This window comes from Melanerpes formicivorus, unplaced genomic scaffold (assembly GCF_026170545.1).
Source record: "Melanerpes formicivorus ecotype bairdi unplaced genomic scaffold, bMelFor1.0.p_v2 SCAF_3, whole genome shotgun sequence".
NCBI lineage: Eukaryota > Metazoa > Chordata > Aves > Piciformes > Picidae > Melanerpes > Melanerpes formicivorus.
In genome coordinates, this window is record NW_027142355.1 from 40070784 (window position 1) to 40093642 (window position 22859).

General features: G+C 42.6%; 1 protein-coding gene across 7 annotated transcripts in view; it reads left to right on the forward strand.

Annotated features, from left to right (window-relative positions):
- The window catches only part of PPFIA2 (PTPRF interacting protein alpha 2), a 373279-nt gene that overhangs the window by 136919 nt on the left and 213501 nt on the right, over positions 1–22859 (forward strand). The window contains exon 1 of one of the 7 annotated variants that reach the window (XM_068170585.1): positions 3094–3441. The exons of 5 other annotated variants lie outside the window; for them this stretch is intronic. In XM_068170585.1, coding sequence (XP_068026686.1) covers positions 3361–3441 — 81 coding nt within the window. In that variant the 5' untranslated portion in view covers positions 3094–3360. Of the gene's footprint in view, positions 1–3093; positions 3442–22859 lie in introns of those variants that run through there. One more of the 7 variants, XM_068170592.1, reaches the window with a different exon arrangement.

Consider the following 22859-nt stretch of genomic DNA (forward strand, 5'->3'; position numbering starts at 1 on the left):
CCTGAGGCGCAAATAGGGAGCTAGCAAGTAAAAATGCAGAAGTAGTGTTAAGAACATGGAAGGTATCACTGAGCCCATCACTAAAGCAGTTATTTTTTAAAGACCCTTTCTAAAAGAATTTGACAGTACTTTTTAGGAATGAAGTAACAAATGCCAGTATGGGAAGGTGAACAATTCTCCTACGTGCCTGGCAGAAATGAGGGTTAAAACATTGTGAAACCTGAAGGAAGAAAAGTTCAAGATAATAGGTGCAGCTCTTTAATAGTGAAATTTATTGTCAGTTAGAGAAATATTCATGGGATTTTGCACATCAGTTTTCCAAACTACACATTTGATGAAGAAACTAAGAGATAAATTTCTGTCATTTCTCAGGGTAAACAAGAGTTCATAAAAGAGACTTTATTTATTACACATGGGGAAATAGGACACGTTTGATAGGTAGATTATAAAGGAGAATGTATCAGCTTATCAGCAAGGGAGACCTTATTGCTGTCTACAATTTCCTGAAGGGAGGTTGTAGCCAGGAGGGGGTTGGTCTCTTCTCTCAAGCAACCAGCACCAGAACAAGAGGACACAGTCTCAAGCTGTGCCAGGGGAGGTTTAGGCTGGAGGTGAGGAGAAAGTTCTTCACTGAGAGAGTTGCTAGCCATTGGAATGTGCTACCCAGGGAGGTGGTGGAGTCACCATCCCTGGAGGTGTTCAAGAGGGGATTGGATGTGGCACTTGGTGCCATGGTCTATTAGTCATGAGGTGACAGGTTGGACTTGATGATCTTTGAGGTATTTTCCAACCTTATTGATTCTATGATTCTATGAAAATGAAGGGTTCTATACTTAGATCACCAATAGTCTGCTCTCTTAGGCCACTGGTCAGGCCTCTCTGCTAATAGCAGCATCTAGGTCTGGAAGAGAATTCAAAGAGTGGAGAGTAATCTGCAATCTGAAATCCAGATGTCAAGAAAATGTTCCAGGCAGCAATTTAGCTTTGATTCAGTAAATGTTACAGAAGTAATATTGTGGTAATTATAAGAAACTGTTAGTCTGACTAGTATCTAAGAGGATTTTTTCCTCTCTGGCTTACAAAATAAGATTATTGTGGTATGCGCCACACTGGCATACACACAGACATCTCTCCATCTATCCCAACTCCTTTCATAGTCATTTTTCTTTACAAGCTATATTATCTTCAGTTGCTAAAAGCATTGAGATAAAACAGAATAGAAAAACAGAGGCAGCCTGGAAACTCACCAGGCTTTTAGATTCTTGACGGTTCATTTTGAACGCGCCGTTTCTTAAGTGATTTCTCTGTCTCTCTTTTAATCCTTATGAATAAAATACAGAGTGCTTGACAGAATGTGTAAAGTTAGTTTCCCAACCACTTTACTTGGTTTTTAGCCTTTTACTGAAACCCTACTTTTCCAGTTTTGTAAATGGAACACTTATTGTTTTGTTGCTAAAAGGTGTCAGGTTCTTTGAATATTGCTTCCTTTGATGTCTTCAGGGAGTTTGAACAACCTGTGTTTGAAATAATAAAATGCAGTGAATGCTTTTTGAATGTCACAAGTATTATGGACCTTAAAAAAAAAAAACAAACCTTTTTATAAGATACTGTATAGCTAATGAGCTATATAGTGTGCCCAGGCAGCCAAGAGGGCCAATGGCATCCTGGTCTGCATCAGGAGCAGTGTGGCCAGCAGGAGCAGGGAGGTCATTCTGCCCCTGTACACTGCACTGGTTAGGCCACACCTCGAGTACTGTGTCCAGTTCTGGGCCCCTCAGTTTAGGAAGGAGGTTGACTTGCTGGAACGAGTCCAGAGAAGGGCAACGAAGTTGGTGAGGGGCTTGGAACACAGCCCTGTGAGGAGAGACTGAGGGAGCTGGGGCTGCTTAGCCTGGAAAAGAGGAGGCTCAGGGGTGACCTTATTGCTCTCTACAACTACCTGAAGGGAGGTTGTAAACAGACAGAGGTTGGTCTCTTCTCCCAGGCAACCAGTACCAGGACAAGAGGACACAGCCTCAGGCTGCGCCAGGGGAGGTTTAGGCTGGAGGTTAGGAAGAAGTTTTACATAGAGAGAGTGATTGCCCATTGGAATGGGCTGCCCAGGGAGGTGGTGGAGTCACCATCATTGGAGGTGTTCTGGAGGAGACTTGATGGGGTGCTTGGTTGCATGGTTTAGCTGGTTGGGTGGTGTTGGATGATAGGTTGGACATGGTGATCTTGAAGGTGTCTTCCAACCTGGTCTGTTCTGGTCTATTCTATTCTATTCTATTCCATTCCATTCTATTCCATTCTATTCTATTCTATTCTATTCTATTCTATTCTATTCTATTCTATTCTATTCTATTCTATTCTATTCTATTCTATTCTATTCTATTCTATTCTAAGCTGAAGGTCTATATCTTTCTGAAGCACAGTAAGGCTCAGAGTAACACTTCAACCTCAGTAATGTTAGGCAAACCTGTCCTAAAGAGAGATTCAAGTTAAAGCTGAGGGGGAAAAAATGGAAAAAGATTAGAAAAGAGAATCTTGTAATGTATATTACATGTATATATTTAAGCTGACTATAGTCCTTTAGAGAGGCCTGTAATGTATATTATGTATAAACTGACTATGGCCCTGTAAACAGTGTCACAAATACTTATTTACCATTATATACAGGCTGTAGAACATAATAATTAATTAATATAAAACATACTGATTTGGAGAGCAATATACTGTTTCCTTTATCTGGGTAAGAAAGAAAAAAGGAGAAAAAAAAGCCCCAAGCATCCCACTTTTGTGTTATTTAAAGCCAGTTGATATGTGTTAACATAGCTGTCAGCAGTTGAAATGATAAAATTATCATTGTTATCAAATACAGCTATAAAAACTGAACACAAGGCATGCTGCAGGTTGGTCAGAAGAGGTCCTCTGTTTTTCACTGTGCACGCTTGCTTGAAATGAAACTGTGTGTTATAGGTTAACTGGGATGCTTAGCATAATCACTTTGCAAGGCTGTTGTGGAGGGAGGTGATTATCACTGAGAACAGATGGGCAGGTCCAAAGCGTTGCCAGATTCTGCACGAGCTCGTGTACTGTAGGTTCTAGCTCCCTTTTCTTCGGCATCTCTGGTTTTTATTCGTTGTGCATATTTTGAAGGGCTGGCTGAGCCAGAGGTCAGGGAGCGATGCCCTTAACAGTTTAGCTCAGAGGTGCGGGAGTGGGGAATTCAAAGCGCTGTCACTGCACGTCTGAATGGATGGGGCAGACCGCATTTTGTGCCGTTTCCTCCCTAAATGTATGAAAGGATTTATCTCCGAGCTTAGCACTCTGCTCTGCATCTGTAGCTGTCTGTGGATTGTATTCTGTGTGTGACCAGAAATGATATTCTCGGATATGAACACTGTCTCTGCCTCTCCTAAAGTGCATCCTCCTAATGGGACCCGGTTTTATACTTTTCAGGTAAGTGAACTTTAATAAAACCCAAAGGATTTTTAATGGCGCTTAAACAGTAGGTAAACTTTGAGCAAGAGACACTGATATATTAAGCAGCTTGTGTGTAATTATTTTTTCTTTCAATGGTAGGAGAAAATATGTAAGAAACCAATACCATCACAGTGAGTTTGCTGCCTTAAAACAGTCAGCATGTAAAGTGTTCCTAACCAAACATAAAATTGCATTCTGAATGATTTTTGCTACCCCTTGTCCTTCCCAATAATCCTATCACCCAACAATTCAATGCATAGCTCCTTAGAAGGACCCACACTGCCTTTCTGTTTAGTTCTTATAAGCACTGTGTTGGCATTATCAGAAATTCCAAATTAATATAAACAAAAAAAATTGAAATACAATGAAAACTTTGCTCTGTTGTATCTCTTCTCTGGAATTTTTTACATGAAGCCTTATTGTAATTTCCTGCCAGCTGATGCTTCATTTGATTAATGTAGATAGTAATCGTGCATGTCTAATTGATGGAACGGCAGAATCTGTTTGTTAGGGTTCTCAAAGCTCTCAGTTTGAAGCCAAGTTTTGCCTCGTTCAGGTGAATAAGCTTGTGTGCTTGGCTGAAGGTAAGAATTTCTTCATGTGTTCCAAGTCTAATGTGCAAACCAGTCTAATTGCAACCATTTTTCAGTAAGCTTTAATTAAAAGAAATCTTCAGTGCCTTGGCTGTGGAAAAACTCTGTAATCCTACATTAAGGTTTAACAATGATTAAAAAAAACCCCACACACACCCCCTGCCCCAGCTGCTCCTTATAGCACTCTGGCCCTGCAGGGAAATTCAAACACTTGGCTGCTTAAAGCGGCAACAGCATTTTCAGTGCAGCCTCTGCTACAGTCAGGACTTAAATAACCTTCCTGTTCCTTACCATGTAACAATTGTTGTCTTTTTGGCTACTCTATGCTGTTGGAGAGTGTTGTCTCTAATATGTCATCCCTCCTGCCAGAGCATACAATCTGAGGCAATTAAAAGTGGATCACAACATGCATGGCAAATTTCTTTCACAAAACCCAGGTACCTTATTCTGCATTTAACTGCATTTCCTTCTTCTCTTGTTTTTTCAGTCCATCGTTTTTAATTGTGCTGTCTTGCCCTTGCAGTGATGTGAAATGAGAGTTGAGGGCTGTGCAGAAAGAGTGGCATCCTGCTATCAGTGATGATCTGCCGATCCTGGCAGTGATTCAGAGACGTGAATGCCCCAGGCCTGTTTCTCCACAGCATGACTACTTCCCCCCCCACACATCCACTGACATCTAAATATTCTGTGCTGCCTCCTGTAGCTGTGCTCTTAAACACAGTTCCTGACGTGAGGTATTCTTCCTAAGTGTGTGTACACTTCAGAAAGTCACTCAAATTAGGATGCTTGGCTGCCACACCAAACTGACTGTTTCCATATGTGGTACTTGGGGAAAGGAAGCACTAGCAATGAAGTATATATTTAATTATTTGGTTTTTTACAGCATATGTTTTTCTGCTGTCATTACTGTTAGATATTATCCCAGATACAAGCAGTTCTCTTTAGAAAAAAAATAACTATTTCTTCCTCTGCTTTTTAAGCTGAATGGACAATAAAGGAAAAGGAAATACAGCTGGATTTCCTGTTGCATTCTGGATACTTTAATGATTAATCTAGACTTAAATGACCGTGGAATGTAAAGCTGCTAATTCAGGACAAGTCTGTGCTTTGTGTTCGAGGATGCTTGGTGCTATCAGTGCTAAATGATCCCTGAATAATAGTAATAAACAAACAAACAAACAATATTTTCATGTGGTGCCCTTTTAAAACTACTGTTTCTATTTCTTTGTTTATGTCCATGCAATATAAGGAAAGATATCTGACACAACTTTCCACTTCCCTTGGCTTCATCTTCCCTTGCTTCCTAGTGTTTGACCACCACGTTTGTGGGATCTTCTCTTTCTCTCTTGATTTGCTCCAGTCTTTGCTTACAAATGTAGTAATTTCTGAGAAGGACTTAATGTGACTTGTTAATAGTTTTGATCTGTTTTAAACTGCTTTTGCCTTTTGCTTTCTTACCCATCCTCTTGTCTCTGTATGTTGCACTGTAATCTGCTTGAGAGAGAACGGCTTGCAAAGTTGTGGGACAGCTTAATAATTCTTCATTTGACATACACATGCTGGTGTTTAACCTGATGGTGTGAAAACAATGTTAGCAAAGTGTGGGTCTGCAGGCATGGCTTGGTGTCTCATCAGTCTCTCAAGGAGAAGGACCTGTCACAAGGTCACAGCATTGCTCTGAAGAGGACTAGCCTGTGCAGCCTCAAGAGGACTCCTCTTGCATGCTCTTGGAGGACTCCTCCAAGAGCATGCAAGAGCAGTCTGTCCTGCTCCTTGGCACCTGCTCCGGGTGTGAGGTTCCTGTAGCTGCAGCTTTTCTGCCTGTCTCATGTGGGACAGAGGGGGCTACTCTTGCCCCTTGGAGTTTGCAGTCCAAAGGAGTACAAGGCAGCCAGGATGTTCTCTAAGTGGGAGGTGGTGGAGTCACCATTACTTGGAGGGATTTAAGAAGAGTCTGGATGAGGCACTTGGTGCCATGGTTTAGTTGATCAGATGGTGTTGGGTGATAGGTTGGACTCGATGATCTCAAAGGTCTCTTCCAACCTGGTTAATTCTGTCCTATCCTATCCTATCCTATCCTATCCTATCCTATCCTATCCTATCCTATCCTATCCTATCCTATCCTATCCTATTCTATTCTATTCTATTCTATTCTATTCTATTCTATTGTCTTGCATGTTTAAAACTGAACAAATAGAACAACTGTGAGATGAGGACCTGAACTGATTGAGCTGATTGAGCGTAATGAGTGATTAAGCTACTGAATTAATTGATCATTGATTCAAAAATGTGACAGCAATTTTTTTTTCAGCAACAAAAATGGTACTAAAAGAAGCACAAAACATGTGTGCAAGCTCTAACTTTGTGATTGGCATTTCACTGATGTTGAAATAAGACTGATAAGCCTCTACTGCTCAAGCTGACCTCTAGGGTTGCATCTAGCACAGCTCTTGGATGGGGAAGAATCATAATTAATGAATATCTACAAGGTTTTGATCATTTGCTAAGATCTTAAATGCTTTTAATAGTGTACTTTAAAATCAGCTTATGAAGTGTGTTCCTTTTGTCACTGAATATGAACAGAAATTAGAAGTCTGCCATAAATTTTGAAAGTTTTGGAAGTACTGCTTTGGACAGTTAAAAGCAGCTTAAGTTTATGTTGGTATTTGCAGAGGAGGAGACTCAGGGGTAACCTTATTGCTCTCTACAACTACCTGAAGGGAGGTTGTAGACAGGCGGATGTTGGTCTCTTCTCCCAGGCAGCCAGTACCAGAACAAGAGGACTCAGTCTCAGGCTGCGCCAGGGGAGGTTTAGGTTGGGTGTTAGGAAGAAGTTCTATACAGAGAGAGTGGTTGGCCATTGGAATGGGCTGCCCAGGGAGGTGGTGGAGTCTCCATCATTGGAGGTGTTCAGGAGGAGACTTGCTGGGGTGCTCGGTGCCATGGTTTAATTGTTTAGGTGGGTTGGATTGGTTGATGGGTTGGATGAAATGATCTTGAAAGTCTCTGCCAACCTGGTCTATTCTATTCTATTCCATTCCATTCCATTCCATTCCATTCCATTCCATTCCATTGTAATGATGAAGGTGCATAATAACTTGCACAACTACTAGGGACCTTAGAGATCCTCTACTCCATCCTCCCCGCCATGGGCAGTGATTTCTCTCATCTAGACTCAGCTGCTCAAGGCCTCATCCAACCTGGCCATGAACACTCCCAAGGAGGAGGCATCCACAGCATTCCTTGGCAACCTATTCCAGAGTCTCACCACCTCATACTGAAAACCTTCTTCCTAAGATCCAGTCTAAACCTACTTTCCTTCAGCTTCAAACCATTCCCCTTTGTCCTGGTGCTAGATACCCTTATGAAAAGTCCCTCTCCAGCCTTTCTGTAGAATCCCTGCAGGTATGGGAAGGCAGTTCTAAGGTCTCCCTGGAGTCTTCTCTTCTCTAGTCTGAACAATCCCAGCTCCTTCATCCTATCCTCATATTAGAGTTGTTCCAGCCCTTGGATCATCTTTGTGAACTTTCTCTGGACTCATACCTTCACACTGAAGGCAATGTTTATTACAACAGAATTTGAAATGGAAAGAACCTTGTTTCTGTGAACAGTATTTCCCACTCATGACTTTCAGTTGTTAAGCTCAGCACATACCTATATCCAAAGCAGAGAGCTAAGCACACACCTAAATGAGGGCTGGTAGTAGTTGCCAACAGGCAGATATTATGAACTGGGCATGTGAAGGAGAGAGAGACAAGCATGCTCAAATTACAGCAGTACTTGGGGGTTCAAGGGGCTGGCTGCATCTCTATTGTTGAAATTAACACTCTCTAGTAACAGTTCCCATATATGTTAAACATAAACTTTCAAATAGTTTGAAGCAATACTATTCAATTTTTAATTCAGCTGAGATTTGTGGTTTATAACTGACCTCTCAGGACAACTTTTTGCTAGTAAAGTAAAGCCTGCTGTTTTCTGTAACACTGGAGATTAAAACAGTTGTGTGTGGTTGTTGGGTTGGGTTTTTTTTTTGGGTGGTGGTGCTGGTGTTTGTTTGGTTGGGTTTGTTTGCTTATTTATTTTTAATGTTATTTGTTTGAAATTACCTAATGATCAGAATGCCTATTTAAAGAAAAATAAATGCAAAAATTACTTTCTGTCTTCATTTAAAGAGCAGACAGATATAATTTTGCTCCCAAAGGAAGTAAAGCAAAGATGCCCTCATTGAATTGGAGAGAAATACAGAATTTCATGTCAAAGTATACAGGAAAATACAGAATACATGGATCCTTAACACCTAATACATATATATGATACATGAAAACCCCTCAAAACCTTTCCCCAATCAGACTAAACCACAAGCCCAAGTGCTCCTTTTAGACGAGATGAGAATAGAATAGAATAGAATAGAATAGAATAGAATAGAATAGAATAGAATAGAATAGACCAGACCAGACCAGGTTGGAAGAGACCTTCAAGATCATCGTGTCCAACCTATCATCCAACACCACCTAATCAACTAACCCATGGCACCAAGCACCCCATCCAGTCTCTTCCTAAACACCTCCAGTGACGGCGACTCCACCACCTCCCCAGGCAGCCCATTCCAATGGGCAATCACTCTCTCTATGAAGAATTTCTTCCTAACCTCCAGCCTAAACCTCCCCTGGTGCAGCTTGAGACTGTGTCCTCTTGTTCTGGTGCTGGTTGCCTGGGAGAAGAGACCAACCCCCCCCACCTGTCTACAACCTCCCTTCAGGTAGTTGTAGAGAGCAATAAGATCTCCCCTGAGCCTCCTCTTCTCCAGGCTAAGCAACCCCAAATCCCTCAGCCTGTCCTCATAGGGCTGTGCTCCAGACCCCTCCCCAGCTTTGTTGCCACAGAATCACTGAGGTTGGAAGAGACCTCAAAGATCATCAAGTCCAACTTCACTCATACCACAAGAAAATGTGAAGAAAAATGTGTATCCATATGTGCAGACTTAATTGCACCCTATATAAGCTGAAGAAAAGAGCCAAACATGTTTCTGTACCTAAAGAGCTGTGTCACCTCATCCACAGAATGGTGGATCCTGATGTTTAATCCTTCTGCTGGCTAAGCATGGGGGCAGCTCCTTCCACAGCCCTCCAGAATGGGATTTCTCCCTTTTGCTTTAATGAATATTTTACTCAATATATTGGCTGAGTATTTTATTTATTTATTTAATACAAACATCATACAAAGGTGTTAGAGGCATCTTCCTTATGAAAGCTGAAAGTCCACAGTCAGTTGAGAACTTGTATCAGTAGTGATCGTAACACTCTCTAAAAGGCCAGCTGAGTAAGTGGTTTTGTGTGCCAAAAGCTGATCATGTAGGTTGATGTAGACTTCAGAAGGTTTGAAAGTTATGTTATAGAATCATACAATTGTCAGAGTTGGAAGGGATCTCAAGGATTATCCAGTTACAGCCTCCCTGCCATGGGAGGGGACACCTCACACTAGAGCATGTTTCTCACAGCTACATCCATCCTGGCCTTAAAAACCTCCATGCAGAGGGGGTTTCCACAACCTCCCTGGGCAACCTGTTCCAGTGTCTCACCATCCTCATGGGGAAGAACTTCTTCCTACCATCCAATCTGAATCTACCCATTTCTACTTTTGCTCCATTCCCCCTAGTCCTATCACTACCTGACATCCAAAAAGTCCCTCCCCAGTTTTCTTGTAGGCCCCCTTCAGATACTGGAAGGCCACAATAAGGTCTCCTTGGAGCCTTCTCTTCTCCAGACTGAACAGCCCCAACTCTCTCATCCTGCCCTCATAGGAGAGGTGCTCCAGCACTGTGATCATCCTCGTGGCCCTTCTCTGGACATGTTCCAGCACGTCCAGATCCTTCTTGTAATAGGGGCTCCAGAACTGGACACAGTACTAAAAACAGGGTTTGAAAGCTGTGTTAGTGACTATAAATAATAGCAGTGGCAGAAAAGCTGACAGTGAGGTGTTTTTTTAAAGACTTATGACATTTTAAAAGTGGCAGAAAGTGATGCTGGACCAGTAGCCAAAAAAAGATCATAAATTCACTAAGAAATCTGGGTAGTGTCAAATGCAGGAGACAATAATAAAAGCTATTTGCATTGCAAATAGTTTGGAAATATTTATGGCCATACAAGTGGAGTTTCTATAGGAATTTCTGAGGAATAGTTGGAGGAATATGCTTGCAGACTCTTTTACTTGGAAACTAATGACAAATGGCAAGAGAAGCCGGTCTTGCATTACAAGTGAGTGTTGCTTGTTCTTATTTACTGTTATGATTCTGTGATATGTATTTTGTATTCTTTGTGAAGAATAAACTTAAAGCTTTTCTGCTCAAGCTGCACCAGGGGAGGTTTAGACTCGAGGTGAGGAGAAAGTTCTTCACCGAGCGAGTCGTTCGTCGTTGGAATGTGCTGCCCAGGGAGGTGGTGGAGTCCCCATCCCTGGAGGTGTTCAAGAGGGGATTGGACGTGGCACTTGGTGCCATGGTCTAGTCATGGAGTCTGTGTTGATAGGTTGGACTCGATGATCCTTGAGGTCTCTTCCAACCTTAGTTATACTGTGATACACTGTGATACTGTGCTCAAATCCAGACATGTTCTTGCAGTGCTAAACTGAACGTCCCCCAAAACATCAATGTTCTCTGCATATAAAATGTTGAGGGGGAAATATTTTAATGTTTTATATATTAAAACATATCACACCAAACAAAATTTCAACCATTTTTCATGTGTTAGTGCTGTTGATTTATTTACTTGGTCTTTGTAGCAAGGAGATTGCTGTGAGCGTTTGTTAATCAGTCCACGCATGCTGACAGCTAGTAGGTTTGATTGCTTTACCAAGTTGGGGTGAATATGGCTGCTGAACAGAATTTTTCAGGCTGACAAGAAAATAAGAACTGTGTAACTGTGCAGTAGTTAATGTAATGTGCTTCATGTGTCTGAAGAAATGCTTTTGCTTGCACAAGGGAGGTTTTTCTGCGTAGTTGTATTGTGCCAGAGTTGTGGTTTGTGGCCATCAGACAGCATGAAAGGCAGCGTCCTCACCAGCAGCAGTCTTGTGTCCACCCATGAGACAGGGAATATCCTTGAAAAACGACTGGCTTCCTGTTTCATGTCTGAGTTTTATCTGGAATTATGCTGAGAACTGCTCCATCTGCCACCCTGTGCCCTCTTCCTGCGTAAACATTTTCCATAGATTGATTGGGTTTTTTTCCAGGCAGTCAGTAACAGGGTCTGATAGTTGTTATGAATATGCTCTTCTGCATACAGTGAACTGGGAAGGCTGACTTGACTGAAGACTAGCTGTTTTGCCATGCTGTCCTAGTTTAGAGTGGGACAGATAGCCCTATTGCTCCAAAAGGGGCAAAAGAATAACGCTCACACAAATGGATTGGATGGCAATGGAAAGTTTAAATGGAAAAACAATTCATATACTACAAAGCTACAAAGCAGACTGGTGAGCATAGCAAAGTACATAAAGTTCAAAGAAGTCTGTGATCTAGACTTAACATACAAGTTCCTTTACACCAGACCAAAAATCCAACACTCCCTTTCTCCCCACTTGGAGTTCACCAAACCCCCCAGGGCTCGCTCTTCCACCAACTGCTGGCTGGTTTCAGACTGGCCAGGCCTAAACTCAGGGGTGACCTTATCACTCTCTACAACTACCTGAAGGGAGGTTGTAGACAGGCGGATGATGGTCTCTTCTCCCAGGCAGCCAGTACCAGAACAAGAGGACACAGTCTCAGGCTGTGCCAGGGGAGGTTCAGGTTGGATATTAGGAAGAAGTTCTATACAGAGAGAGTGATTGCCCATTGGAATGGGCTGCCCAGGGAGGTAGTGGAGTCGCCGTCATTGGAGGTGTTCAGGAGGAGACTTGATGGGGTGCTTGGTGCCATGAGTTAGCTGTTTGGGTGGGTTGGATTATGGGTTGGACACGATGATCTTGAAGGTCTCTTCCAACCTGGTTTGGTTTATTCTAAACTGGTTTATTTTTTTATTCTAAACTGCCCCCCATTTTTACTCTGGCATTAGGCCTAAACAGGCCAAGATTGTGCAGGGGGAAAAAAATTACTCAGGCCAAAGAGGCCTGGGATACTCCCTCACTGCTACCAGATTGGAGAACGTCTCTCTCCCATGGGAGCAGAGGGAAGAAAGAGAGAGACAATACCTTTGGAGCCATATTTATAAAGGTGCAGGATTTATGGGTAGTGTGGCAGTTTTAGGCTATGCCTTTAGAAGTTAGCTGCAGAGTTCAAGCAGAAGAGTGGAGAAGTACAAACAATTCACAGTTGGGTGTAAAAAGGAAAACAAAAGATCATTTTAAATGAATTTCATTGGGCAGGTATGTAAGATGTGCCCCTAGCATCACGCATCCCACTTCATTCTTTCCCCTTTTCTCTGGCTGTTGAGGCTGCTTCTGCTCTGCTGGGCTGGAAAGGATCTTATCTAATGACCTTGATTTAAGAACACTAGCCAATAACAACACTTTGGGCTAACAATACTCCTAATTTCTTTTCTCTTTCCCTTCTAATTAAACGGAGAAGTTGGCGGGAGGGGAAGTTAGGGGAGAGCAGAGCAGTTCCCCCCTCCTTTTTGGGATCCCAGAAAGGAGTTCAGGGGGGTTTCCATGCTGTTTTCTCATTGTAACTATCTGTATAGTATTGTAAATACTGTATATTTGTACACATTCATTGCATTCCATTGTAGAGTGTACTTATTGCTTGTAAATATAGCCTCCATTTGCTTTCCCAACTGTGTGAGCCGAGCTTGTGTTAATGTGGTGGTAAATTCCAAACCACTGCAGGTAGCAATGCACTATTGCCTGTGTCCACCCACTGGACTGGACACTCTAGACACTGGAGATCTTGACTCTGTGGCTTCTTTTTTGGAGGCACCCAGCCTATATGGCCACACATGCATATCTGCATCCTCCTCTGGGTGGAAACACATATTGATTAAGGAAGAACTGAGAAACATTGTGGTTCCACGGTGCGCCTAATTACCATGGATTTGGTAGTTAGAAATCAGGAAAACAAACTGCTCTCTCCAGAAGCCGCCAGTCAAAACTCAACACAGGCACACACACTGATACATGCTTTCCAAAAAACAATTAAGAAAACAATCAGCCACAGAAGGCTTCTGTCTGTAGTATCCTTAAGCTGTACAGACTTAGGAAATTAAGTTGTTTGTTTCAAAAGATATGGTAGGGTAAACAAAGGATACAAGATTTTCAACATACAGGCACAAAACAAAATAGAAGGAGCTTAAAGGCTTTGGGTCTTAAGCCACTATTGGTGTAAATTTTTCTTTTGCCTGCCATATACAAGTTTGTAATCCACATAATAGCATTTTTCATGTGTTGAAAATGAACACTGAGCAAGCAGGGCAGTAAATGCATCTTTCACCAGCAGGTGGGGGTTGGTCACTTCTCCCAGGCAAGCAGCACCAGAACAAGAGGACACAGTCTCAAGCGGAGACAGGGGAGGTTGAGGCTGGAGGTTAGGAAGAAGTTCTTCACAGAAAGAGTTGTTGGCCATTGGAATGGGCTGCCCAGGGTGGTCGTGGAGTCACCATCACTGGAGGTGTTTAGGAAGAGACTGGATGGGGTGCTTGGTGCCATGGTTTAGATGATTAGGTGGTGTTGGATGATAAATTGGACTCGATGATCTCAAAGGTCTTTTCCAACCTGGTTAATTCTATTCTATTCTATTCTATTCTATTCTATTCTATTCTATTCTATTCTATTCTATTCTATTCCATTCCATTCCATTCCATTCCATTCCATTCCATTCCATTCCATTCCATTCCATTCCATTTGAATTCCTGTCATTCAGAGCATTGCAAATTTGACTGCAAAGTAATGGAATAGAAAGTCAGAAAGTACCTCTCCTTTTTCTGCCAGAAACACTGAGGCTAAAACTGAGCTGCTGTTTCTTCTGCAACTCAGTGGATGTGACCAATAAAAGCAGAGGACCAGTAGGAGGAATAGCAATAAGAGTGCTTTCCTTCTATTCCAGAAATAGGATCATGGTACGGGTTCTGAATCATAGCTAGGAACTGTATTTCTGGCTCAATTTCAGAACTGCCTTCAGTGTTGGATTCTCAACCTCAGCTACTTTTGAGTAGAAAATAAAACTAGAGGAACAAATGTATTGGTATTTTCCCAAATGGTAAGAATACTAAGGGTTATTACACTGTAATGTGTGGTAGTTTGATAGTGGTTACTCTGTTCTCTTAGCTGAACATAAGCTGTGCAGAGTGAGATAGGTTTGGATAATATGCTTTCCTTATAGGGAAAGCAGAACAATACAGGCATAGCCTGTTCTGAGAGCACAGATTGTGTCTCTGTAGATAGATGTCCTGAACATCCTGCATGATGGAAATGCCATGGGTTTTCCCTTTATGAATATTACCAATCTTCTTATGCAGCTCTGCTAAAGCTTTCCCACCCCTGTCTGGGAGAAGAGTGTAATTTGCTTAGTTCATTTGACATTTCACATGTATTCCTAGCAGTTGTCTCAGATCTGGATAGTACTGCTTCTTTCTTTATGTGTTGCACACTAGATCAAGTAGAGGACAGTACCACTTCCTCACAATTACTGTGTTCAGCCTAGAAGTTTTGGCCAAGAAGTTTTGGCCTGGGAGTTTTCAGTGTCTTCTAGACTAGCATTTAGTACAATGTAGAACTTGAACATCAAAATTCTTCTCAGTATAGATTTTGCTGTCTGAAAGCATGAATTAGTCAGCCATAAGGACATAAATGTAACCCTCTGCATCAGCTGATAAGCCTATGCTTATTAGATATACTTCATGAGCTGGAAATACTCTGCATCACCACTTAAAAAATACATGTGTTTGGGGCTTTTTTTTTTTAGTTAGAGAAAGATACAAGGTAGGGGAAGATGCAGTTGCAAAGAAACAACTTATTGGACTTGGATAAAAATGAGTAAATGGGATTAGTATGATTACTAACTAGCCCAATATTCACTGTGTTTTATATAAAGCCTTTTGTCCTCACAGTGGTTGTGTACATGATTCATAAATTTGCAAGGTGAGAGGATCTGTTGCTGCTGTTCATGCAGCAGTTTCTCATACAGCCTTCATTATCAGCAGCATCAGAGGTTGGTGATTTACTTGCAAATTTCTTCTTTTTCTTGCACCTGACTACAGCTGTAGATTCCTTGTGTATTTTCTGCCTCTATGGCAAAGACAAAAGCAGGTGAAGATAAACAGTGCAAAATACTTGGCACGTTCAGCTACCCTGTGATGGAAGGCCAGCAATAAAATGCATGATTTTAATGGCTTTAAGTAAGTGGAGATATAAAGAACCCTTTATACTGAGGAATTTGTTAGCCTGTAGATACATCTCTTTGGGGGAAATTACTGTGATGAAATGGAATGGAATGGAATGGAATGGAATGGAATGGAATGGAATGGAATGGAATGGAATGGAATGGAATGAATCAGGTTGGAAGAGACCTTCAAGATCATTGAGTCCAACCTATCACTCAACACCACCTAATCAACTAAACCATGGCACCAAGCGCCCCATCAAGTCTCCTCCTAAACACCTCCAGTGATGGTGACTCCACCACCTCCCCGGGCAGCCCATTCCAATGGGCAATCACTCTCTCTGTATAGAACTTCTTCCTAACATCCAGCCTAATTCTCCCCTGGCACAGCTTGGGACTGTGTGCTCTTGTTCTGGTGCTGGTTGCCTGGGAGAAGAGGCCAACTCCCAGAAGCAGTGAAACATTCCAATTTAATCTTTATTCACAGGTTGTATTTTCATTCTGAATGGAGTTGTGTTAATATCCATCACAAGGTTTTTAACACTGAATTTACAGTGGTGGTTTCACAGAAACTGCATTTGACTTTGCCTCATCTCTCTTCCTGTGTGGCTCAATATTCAGCTGGCAGTTACACTTAGCATAATGTTTATGGAGGAGCATGAGGCTGGGATTGTTTCGAAATGACAGCTGACATAATTCAGTTGATGTTGTGATTCACTCAAATATGTAAACATATGAGAAAAATATGGATGTGGTATTTCCACTGAAAGACTCTGAATTCCTGAGTCATGGAAATTGCAATGATCCTCCTATATATTTTAATTTTTTTTTCACAAGGATATATTGCACAGTTTTTAAAGGCATAGCCTAAAACTGCCAGGCAGCTGCACAGGACTGAGAGTGCTTGTTCCTATGGAATGTCTTATTTGTAGTGACATGAGCTGACTTTTATTTTCATTTTGTTGTTAAATTAAGCATTCTAATACTGCAGGCATGGCAGGGGCACAGTGTGAAGAATTTCTTTGTCTGCACCTTCTGCCATCACAGAGTTGGTGCTCTGCAAAGCCAGAGTGGTGAGGAGATGCCCGTGGCACTGAAAATACATTAGGGTGTGACATAGACTAGATTAGACTAGACTAGACTAGACTAGAATAGAATAGAATAGACCAGGTTGGAAGAGACCTTCAAGATCATCGTGTCCAACCTGTCATCCAACACCACCTAATCAACTAAACCATGCAACCAAGCACCCTGTCAAGTCTCCCCCCGAACACCTCCAGTGATGGTGACTCCACCACCTCCTTGGGCAGCCCATTCCAATGGGCAATCACTCTCTCTGTGTAAAACTTCCTCCTAACCTCCAACCTAAACCTCCCCTGGTGCAGCCTGAGACTGTGTCCTCTTGTTCTGGTGCTAGTTGCCTGGGAGAAGAGACCAACCTCTGACTGTCTAACTTCATGTTAGAGATACATATTAGAGCTATAAGGCTAAACCAAGGTGTAAGGTGATCTACTGTCATGACCCCATATCCTGAGCCCACCCTGGGCAGTGTGGGAGGTTGTGATAAGATGTGAAAATTCACTTGGAGTAAATAAAAGTGAACTGACACCAAGTGGCTGATTAGTTGAGTTTGCTAGAGCCAGTGATCACTCTTGGTAATGGACTGGAGCAGAGGGGAAAATGGGAAGAAAAAGGAGAGAGAGAGAAAGAAATCAACTGTGCTTGAATCCAGCAAGGATTTTCACAAGAGTAGTCCAAGCTCTTGGTGGTGGGTGTACATCCTAGCAGGATCTTCTGTGGTAAATGCAATGTGTGGACCCTGGAAGTCCTTTTATACCCATTAGCAGTGGAGGCAGTCTGTCCAAGTCACACAGTGAGGTGTGCATGAGTGAGGCATGCACAGAGGGGTGCCTCTTGTCCTTTCAGCTGTGCTGTTGTGGTGGTTTTAAAGAGGGAATTCCTGCCTCCGCAGAAGTGATCTCTTTTCATTATTGACATCTGCCCAGCCAGCAGCTCTCCCACAGAACTATTAAGGCCATCACCCTGGCTGCTCAAAACCAGGTATTGTCACTCCTTGTGTGAGACAATGGAGTGAGTATGGCTTATCAGCCCTGTCCTGCCACAACATTGTTTTGAGACAGAGGATTGGGCTATCACAACTACTTAGTCTAGATTTCTGTGCTTGTGTAGTGTGACAGAAGGAAATTTATTCTCTAGAGCAAAGGAGGAGAATCTGAGCTCCTCTTGGCTGAATGTCCATGAATGGATGGAAAGTGTTAGATGCACTCTTAGAAATCACCTTTCAATTTCAATTCACCATCCAGGAGGCATCCAGTTAAGGAACTCTGAAATTACTTCATGATGTGAAGCAAAACAAGTTGAGACAACAAGGAGACCCACGTCAGACTTCCTGATGCAAGCTGAAACACTAATGTAGACTTAATTTATGTAATGGCAGGCTCTGGCAAACAGTATTTGAGAATAATGACTGAGTTCAATGAGTCTCAGATTGTATTATGGGAGAGTGAATTCTTCTGAAAGAGTGCAGAAAGATTAGCCTCCCTGTGTTGAGCTAATCTTTGTCATTATGACTACACTGATAAAGACTGCGTTGACTCTAATGTCATACAGACAGAGCCACCACAGAATCATAGAATCAATAAGGTTGGAAAAGACCTCAAAGATCATTGAGTCCAACCTCTCACCCAAAACCTCATGAGTACTAAACCATGGCACCAAGTGCCACGTCCAATCACCTCTTAAACACCTCCAGGGACAGGGACACCACCACCTCCCTGGGCAGCACATTCTGACAGCTAACAACTCTCTCTGTGAAGAACTTTCTCCTCACCTCCAGCCTAAACCTCCCCTGGCACAGTTTGAGACTGTGTCCTTTTGTTCTGGTGCTGGTTGCCTGGGAGAAGAGACCACCCCCCACCTGGCTACAACCTCCCTTCAGGTAGTTGTAGACAGCAATAAGGTCTCCCCTGAGCCTCCTCCTCTCCAGGCTAAACAATCCCAGCTCCCTCAGCCTCTCCTCAAAGGGCTTGTGCTTGAAGCCTCTCCCCAGCCTTCTCTGGACACGTTCAAGAGTCTCAATGTCCTTCTTAAACTGAGGGGCCCCGAACTGGACACAGTACTCAAGGTGTGGCCTAAGCAGTGCTGAGTACAGGGGCTCAATGACTTCCCCGCTCCTGCTGGCCATCCCTGGATATATTCAAGGTGAGGCACAACACAGCTCTGGGCAACCTGCTGTAGTTGAGGATGCCCCTGCTGAATGCAGAGGGGATTTTTTTCCCCAAAAAAAAGTATCATAACGATGTTGTGAAACTTCACTGCAAGTGTTTTGGAGCAGTGTGTAGATCAGTGGCAAATGAGTATATTTGTGCCTCCGAGAGAAGTGACTTTGAAGATAATACATCTCTGTATTTTAAGGTAAGCCCCATGAAACAGATGAGTGCTGCCAGCATGTTTGTGAGGAGTCATTCTGGAAGATTCTTTCTGACATTTATTCTGAAATGTCATGACAAAGCTTTGCCCTGCAAATTTGGAGAAGCACACTTGAGAAATCTTCCTCGCAGCAGTACTCATGCAGTCTCTTTTTCACTGGAATATTTTTTCCCCAGTAATTGTATATGAACTAAATATATAAGGATGAATTTGAATATGGGCATTAAAAAAACCACCCCATCTATCCCTCAATATAAAATTCATTATTGAAAAACAGTGCTTTGGAATTGGATATAAAGGGCAGGACATCCGAAATCCTTGGAGCACTGAAAGAATTCTTAAGAGTAGGGTGGTGGGATTTTTGGTAGTTTGGGGGGATTTCAGCAGTGAGGATTTAAAAATATCTCTGAGGAAGAGTGAGCTCTTGCAGCTATGCAGCTGTCATTAGCTGTCACAGGCCATTTAAAGATGGTATTGAGTATTATTTAATTACTGACAGTATTTTGCTGGAGCACTGGAACAGGCTGCCGGGGGGTGTTGTGGAGTCTCCTTCTCTGGAGACATTCAAAACCCACCTGGATGCTTTCCTGTGCAGAATACCCTAGGTGATCCTGCTTTTGGCAGGGGGGTTTGACTTGAGGATCTCTGGATCTCTGGTCCCTTCCAACCTCTAACGTTCTGTGGTTCTTTTATTCATAAGAAGTTTGATGTTTTACCAGATGAATTTGAATGTGTGGTAGATTAGACTATTTTTGCACAGCTGCAGTCAGCTAAAGTCTAATGCAGCCTCCAGGTAAAATAATACACTAATAGAATTCTAATGCCCTGGTGGAAATGCAACTGAAGCACTTGATGTGTCACTGGAGTGGAGTCCAGGATAGGAGCTTAGCCTTGTGTGTTGGACCCGATCATACCCCTAATCCTGTGGGTGGGGATATGATATATGTGAAATGCTTGAACAGTTCAGAATCCACTTTCCATGCTGTGTGATTGCTTGGAAGCTCTGAGAATAGCTTCAGCTTTATTCTTCAGCCTTTTTGACTGCTTTCAGAGTATGGGCTGGGTAAGGCTGTGTAGAAAACTGGTGGACAGTAGGAGAGCTTACCTTCCGTTTGCCCAGAAAAGAATGGATTCTCCAGGAAATTGTTTCTCAGCATTCCCATTTATTATCTGAATGAAGCAAACTTTGCCTCGATAGTTTTTACCTCTTGGAGACTCGTGGCCTTTTAAGGAGGCCTGGGAAAGTTGCATATAGTAGAAGCTGACAGTTCACACATCTTTATGTAATTTGTCTCTGATTCATGCATAGAATGCTGGATTTCAGGAAACTGCTTAATTTCAGTTTCAGGAAAAGAATCTGTTAGCTGATCCTCCATGAACCAAGAAAGCATTTTAGAGCTGTGAGATGAAGAGCTTAGGGGCAGAAGCCTGAGGATAGAAAGACAATCTTATCCTGTGCTGCTTCAAGAGAAGTGTGGCCAGCATGTTGCAGGAGGTGATTCTCCCACTCTCCTCCGCTCTGGTGAGACCCCACCTGGAGTACTGTGTCCAGTTCTGGAGCCCCTGTTACAAGAAAGATAGGGATGTGCTGGAATGTGTCCAAAGAAGGGCCACAAGGATGATTAGAAGGCTGGAGCTCCTCTCCTATGAGGACAGAGGGAGGGATTTGGGGCTGTTCAGTCTGGAGAAGAGAAGGCTCCAAGGAGACCTTATTGTGGCCTTCCAGCATCTTAAGGGGGTCACAAGAAAGCTGGGGAGGGACTTTTTAGGGTGTCAGGTAATGATAGGACTAGGGGTAATGGAACAAAACTAGAAATGGGTAGATTCAGATTGGATGGTAGGAAGAAGTTCTTCCCCATGAGGATGGTGAGACACTGGAACAGGTTGCCCAGGGAGGTGGTGAAAGCCTCATCCCTGGAGGTTTTGAAGCCCAGGCTGGATGTGGCTGTGAGCAACCTGCTCTAGTGTGAGATGTCCCTGCCCATGGCAGGGAGGTTGTAACTGGATGATCTTAGAGGTCCCTTCCAACCCTGACAATTCTATGATATATTTTCATGGCCCTCATTTTGCCTCACAGCTTTCACTAAGAAGGTAGGAATGCCATTGTATTGAAGACTAAATCTGCAATTAAGCAAGAGAAAGAATTTCAATTAACTATAAGATCATACACCTGTAAGACTTGAAAACCACATTTAGCTTATATATTTTAATGTTTCCCCCTCTCCCCTCAAGGTAGCCAGAATAAAGGAATGAGGGCTGTTGGCCAATACAGTTCCCTCCATAAGTATATTGAGACCAAGTGCGTTAGTGCATTTAGTTTTGAGAGGTTTGTGTTTATGAAATTCCCTGTTCATCAAACAAGAACTTAACAAATCTCCTACATCTCTTCAGTCAAGCAAAGGGATAGATTTAGATTTTTGAAGATCACTAGTTCATGTAAGAGGAAAAATTGACACATGAATTGGGTTTTAATAAAGAGAGGATTTTGTCAAGGAGATTCTGAGCGTTCAGGATCACAGGTTGTCAGGGGCTGAAAGGGACCCAAATTGATCATTGAGTCTGACCCCCCTGCCAGAAGCCCTGCTATACAATCTAGCCCATACAATCTAGCTCAGGTCACATAGGAATACATTCAGACAGGCCTTGAAAGTCTCCAGAGAAGGAGACTCCATCACCTCTCTGGATAGCCTGCTCCAGTTCCTTACAGTAAAGAAGTTCCCCCTTGTGTTGAGGAGGAACCTCTTGTGCTGCAGCTTACATCCATTTCTCCTTGTTCTATCATGGGGAGCGAGTGAGCAGAGCCTGTCCCCTCCTTCCTGACCCCCAGCCCTCAGATATTTCTAAACATTTATTAATTCCCCTCTAAGTCTTCTCTTTTCCATTCATTTTGATCTTGACAAGCTCAAGTGAGAAGGACTCTCAGTGTGGTTGAAGAATATGCTGGAAGCTTTCCTATGGCAGCTGCAATGTGTGAGATCCAAATCACAAACTGAATTGCATTACTCTGACACACAAAAAATTTGATATGGATATTTTCAGATTGAAGTCCCACTCATTTCATGTACCAGCTGCTTTATCACCATTTAGTCTTCTTTTATTCCACTTACAGTTCTGAAATAGTTACAGTTCCTTTGAATCTTCTTGAACACGACAGAAATATACATCCAGAGAGCAGCTGAGTATACAGTATGGGATGACTAGATGATATAATCTACCAAAGGAATAATAAGAATGTTTTCATTCCATATGTGCTGCAGATTTGGCAAAAACAGGCGTGTTGACTCACCTCACATGTGGATGAATCCAGTCTAAGGATGGAAAGTCAAACCCCTTATTTTCCTCCACTTGATATCTTCCCAAGAGTAGTGCTATATTACTTCCTGACAGCATTTAATTAACAGCTCTGGAGATTTTCCCTAAACTAAGGTTTAAGGTTCTTCAGAAAACTCAGCTGTGAATGTGTCTGACCTGGAGAAGTCTAACAGTCTTAGCAGTCATAAGTATTTGTGGTGTATATGTGCCTCTGTGAATGATGTTGAAGAGTGAAAGTCAATTACATGTCCAGGTTTTATAAATGAGTAAGCAGGGGCAAGACCCATTCTTGGCTAAATGAAGGTACAGTTCTATTTTTTTTTCTCATTTTGGAAACAAATTTAGATTAGAAATCAAGGGAAATAAAGATTCCCTCCATTTGTCTGTGCTTAGGGGTCCTCTGAGGACTCATCTTTCTAATGTTGCTGTCTACAACTACCTGAAGGGAGGTTGTAGCCAGGTGGGGGTTGGTCTCTTCTCCCAGGCAACCAGCACCACAACAAGGAAGAGGACACAGTCTCAAGCTGTGCCAGGGTGAGGAGAAAGTTCTTCACTGAGAGAGTCATTAGCCATTGGAATGTGCTGCCCAGGGAGGTGGTGGAGTCCCCATCCCTGGAGGTGTTCAAGAGGGGATTGGACGTGGCACTTGGTACCGTGGTTTAGTCATGAGATCTGTGGTGACAGGTTGGACTCCATGATCTTTGAGGTCTCTTCCAACCTTGGTGATTCTGTGA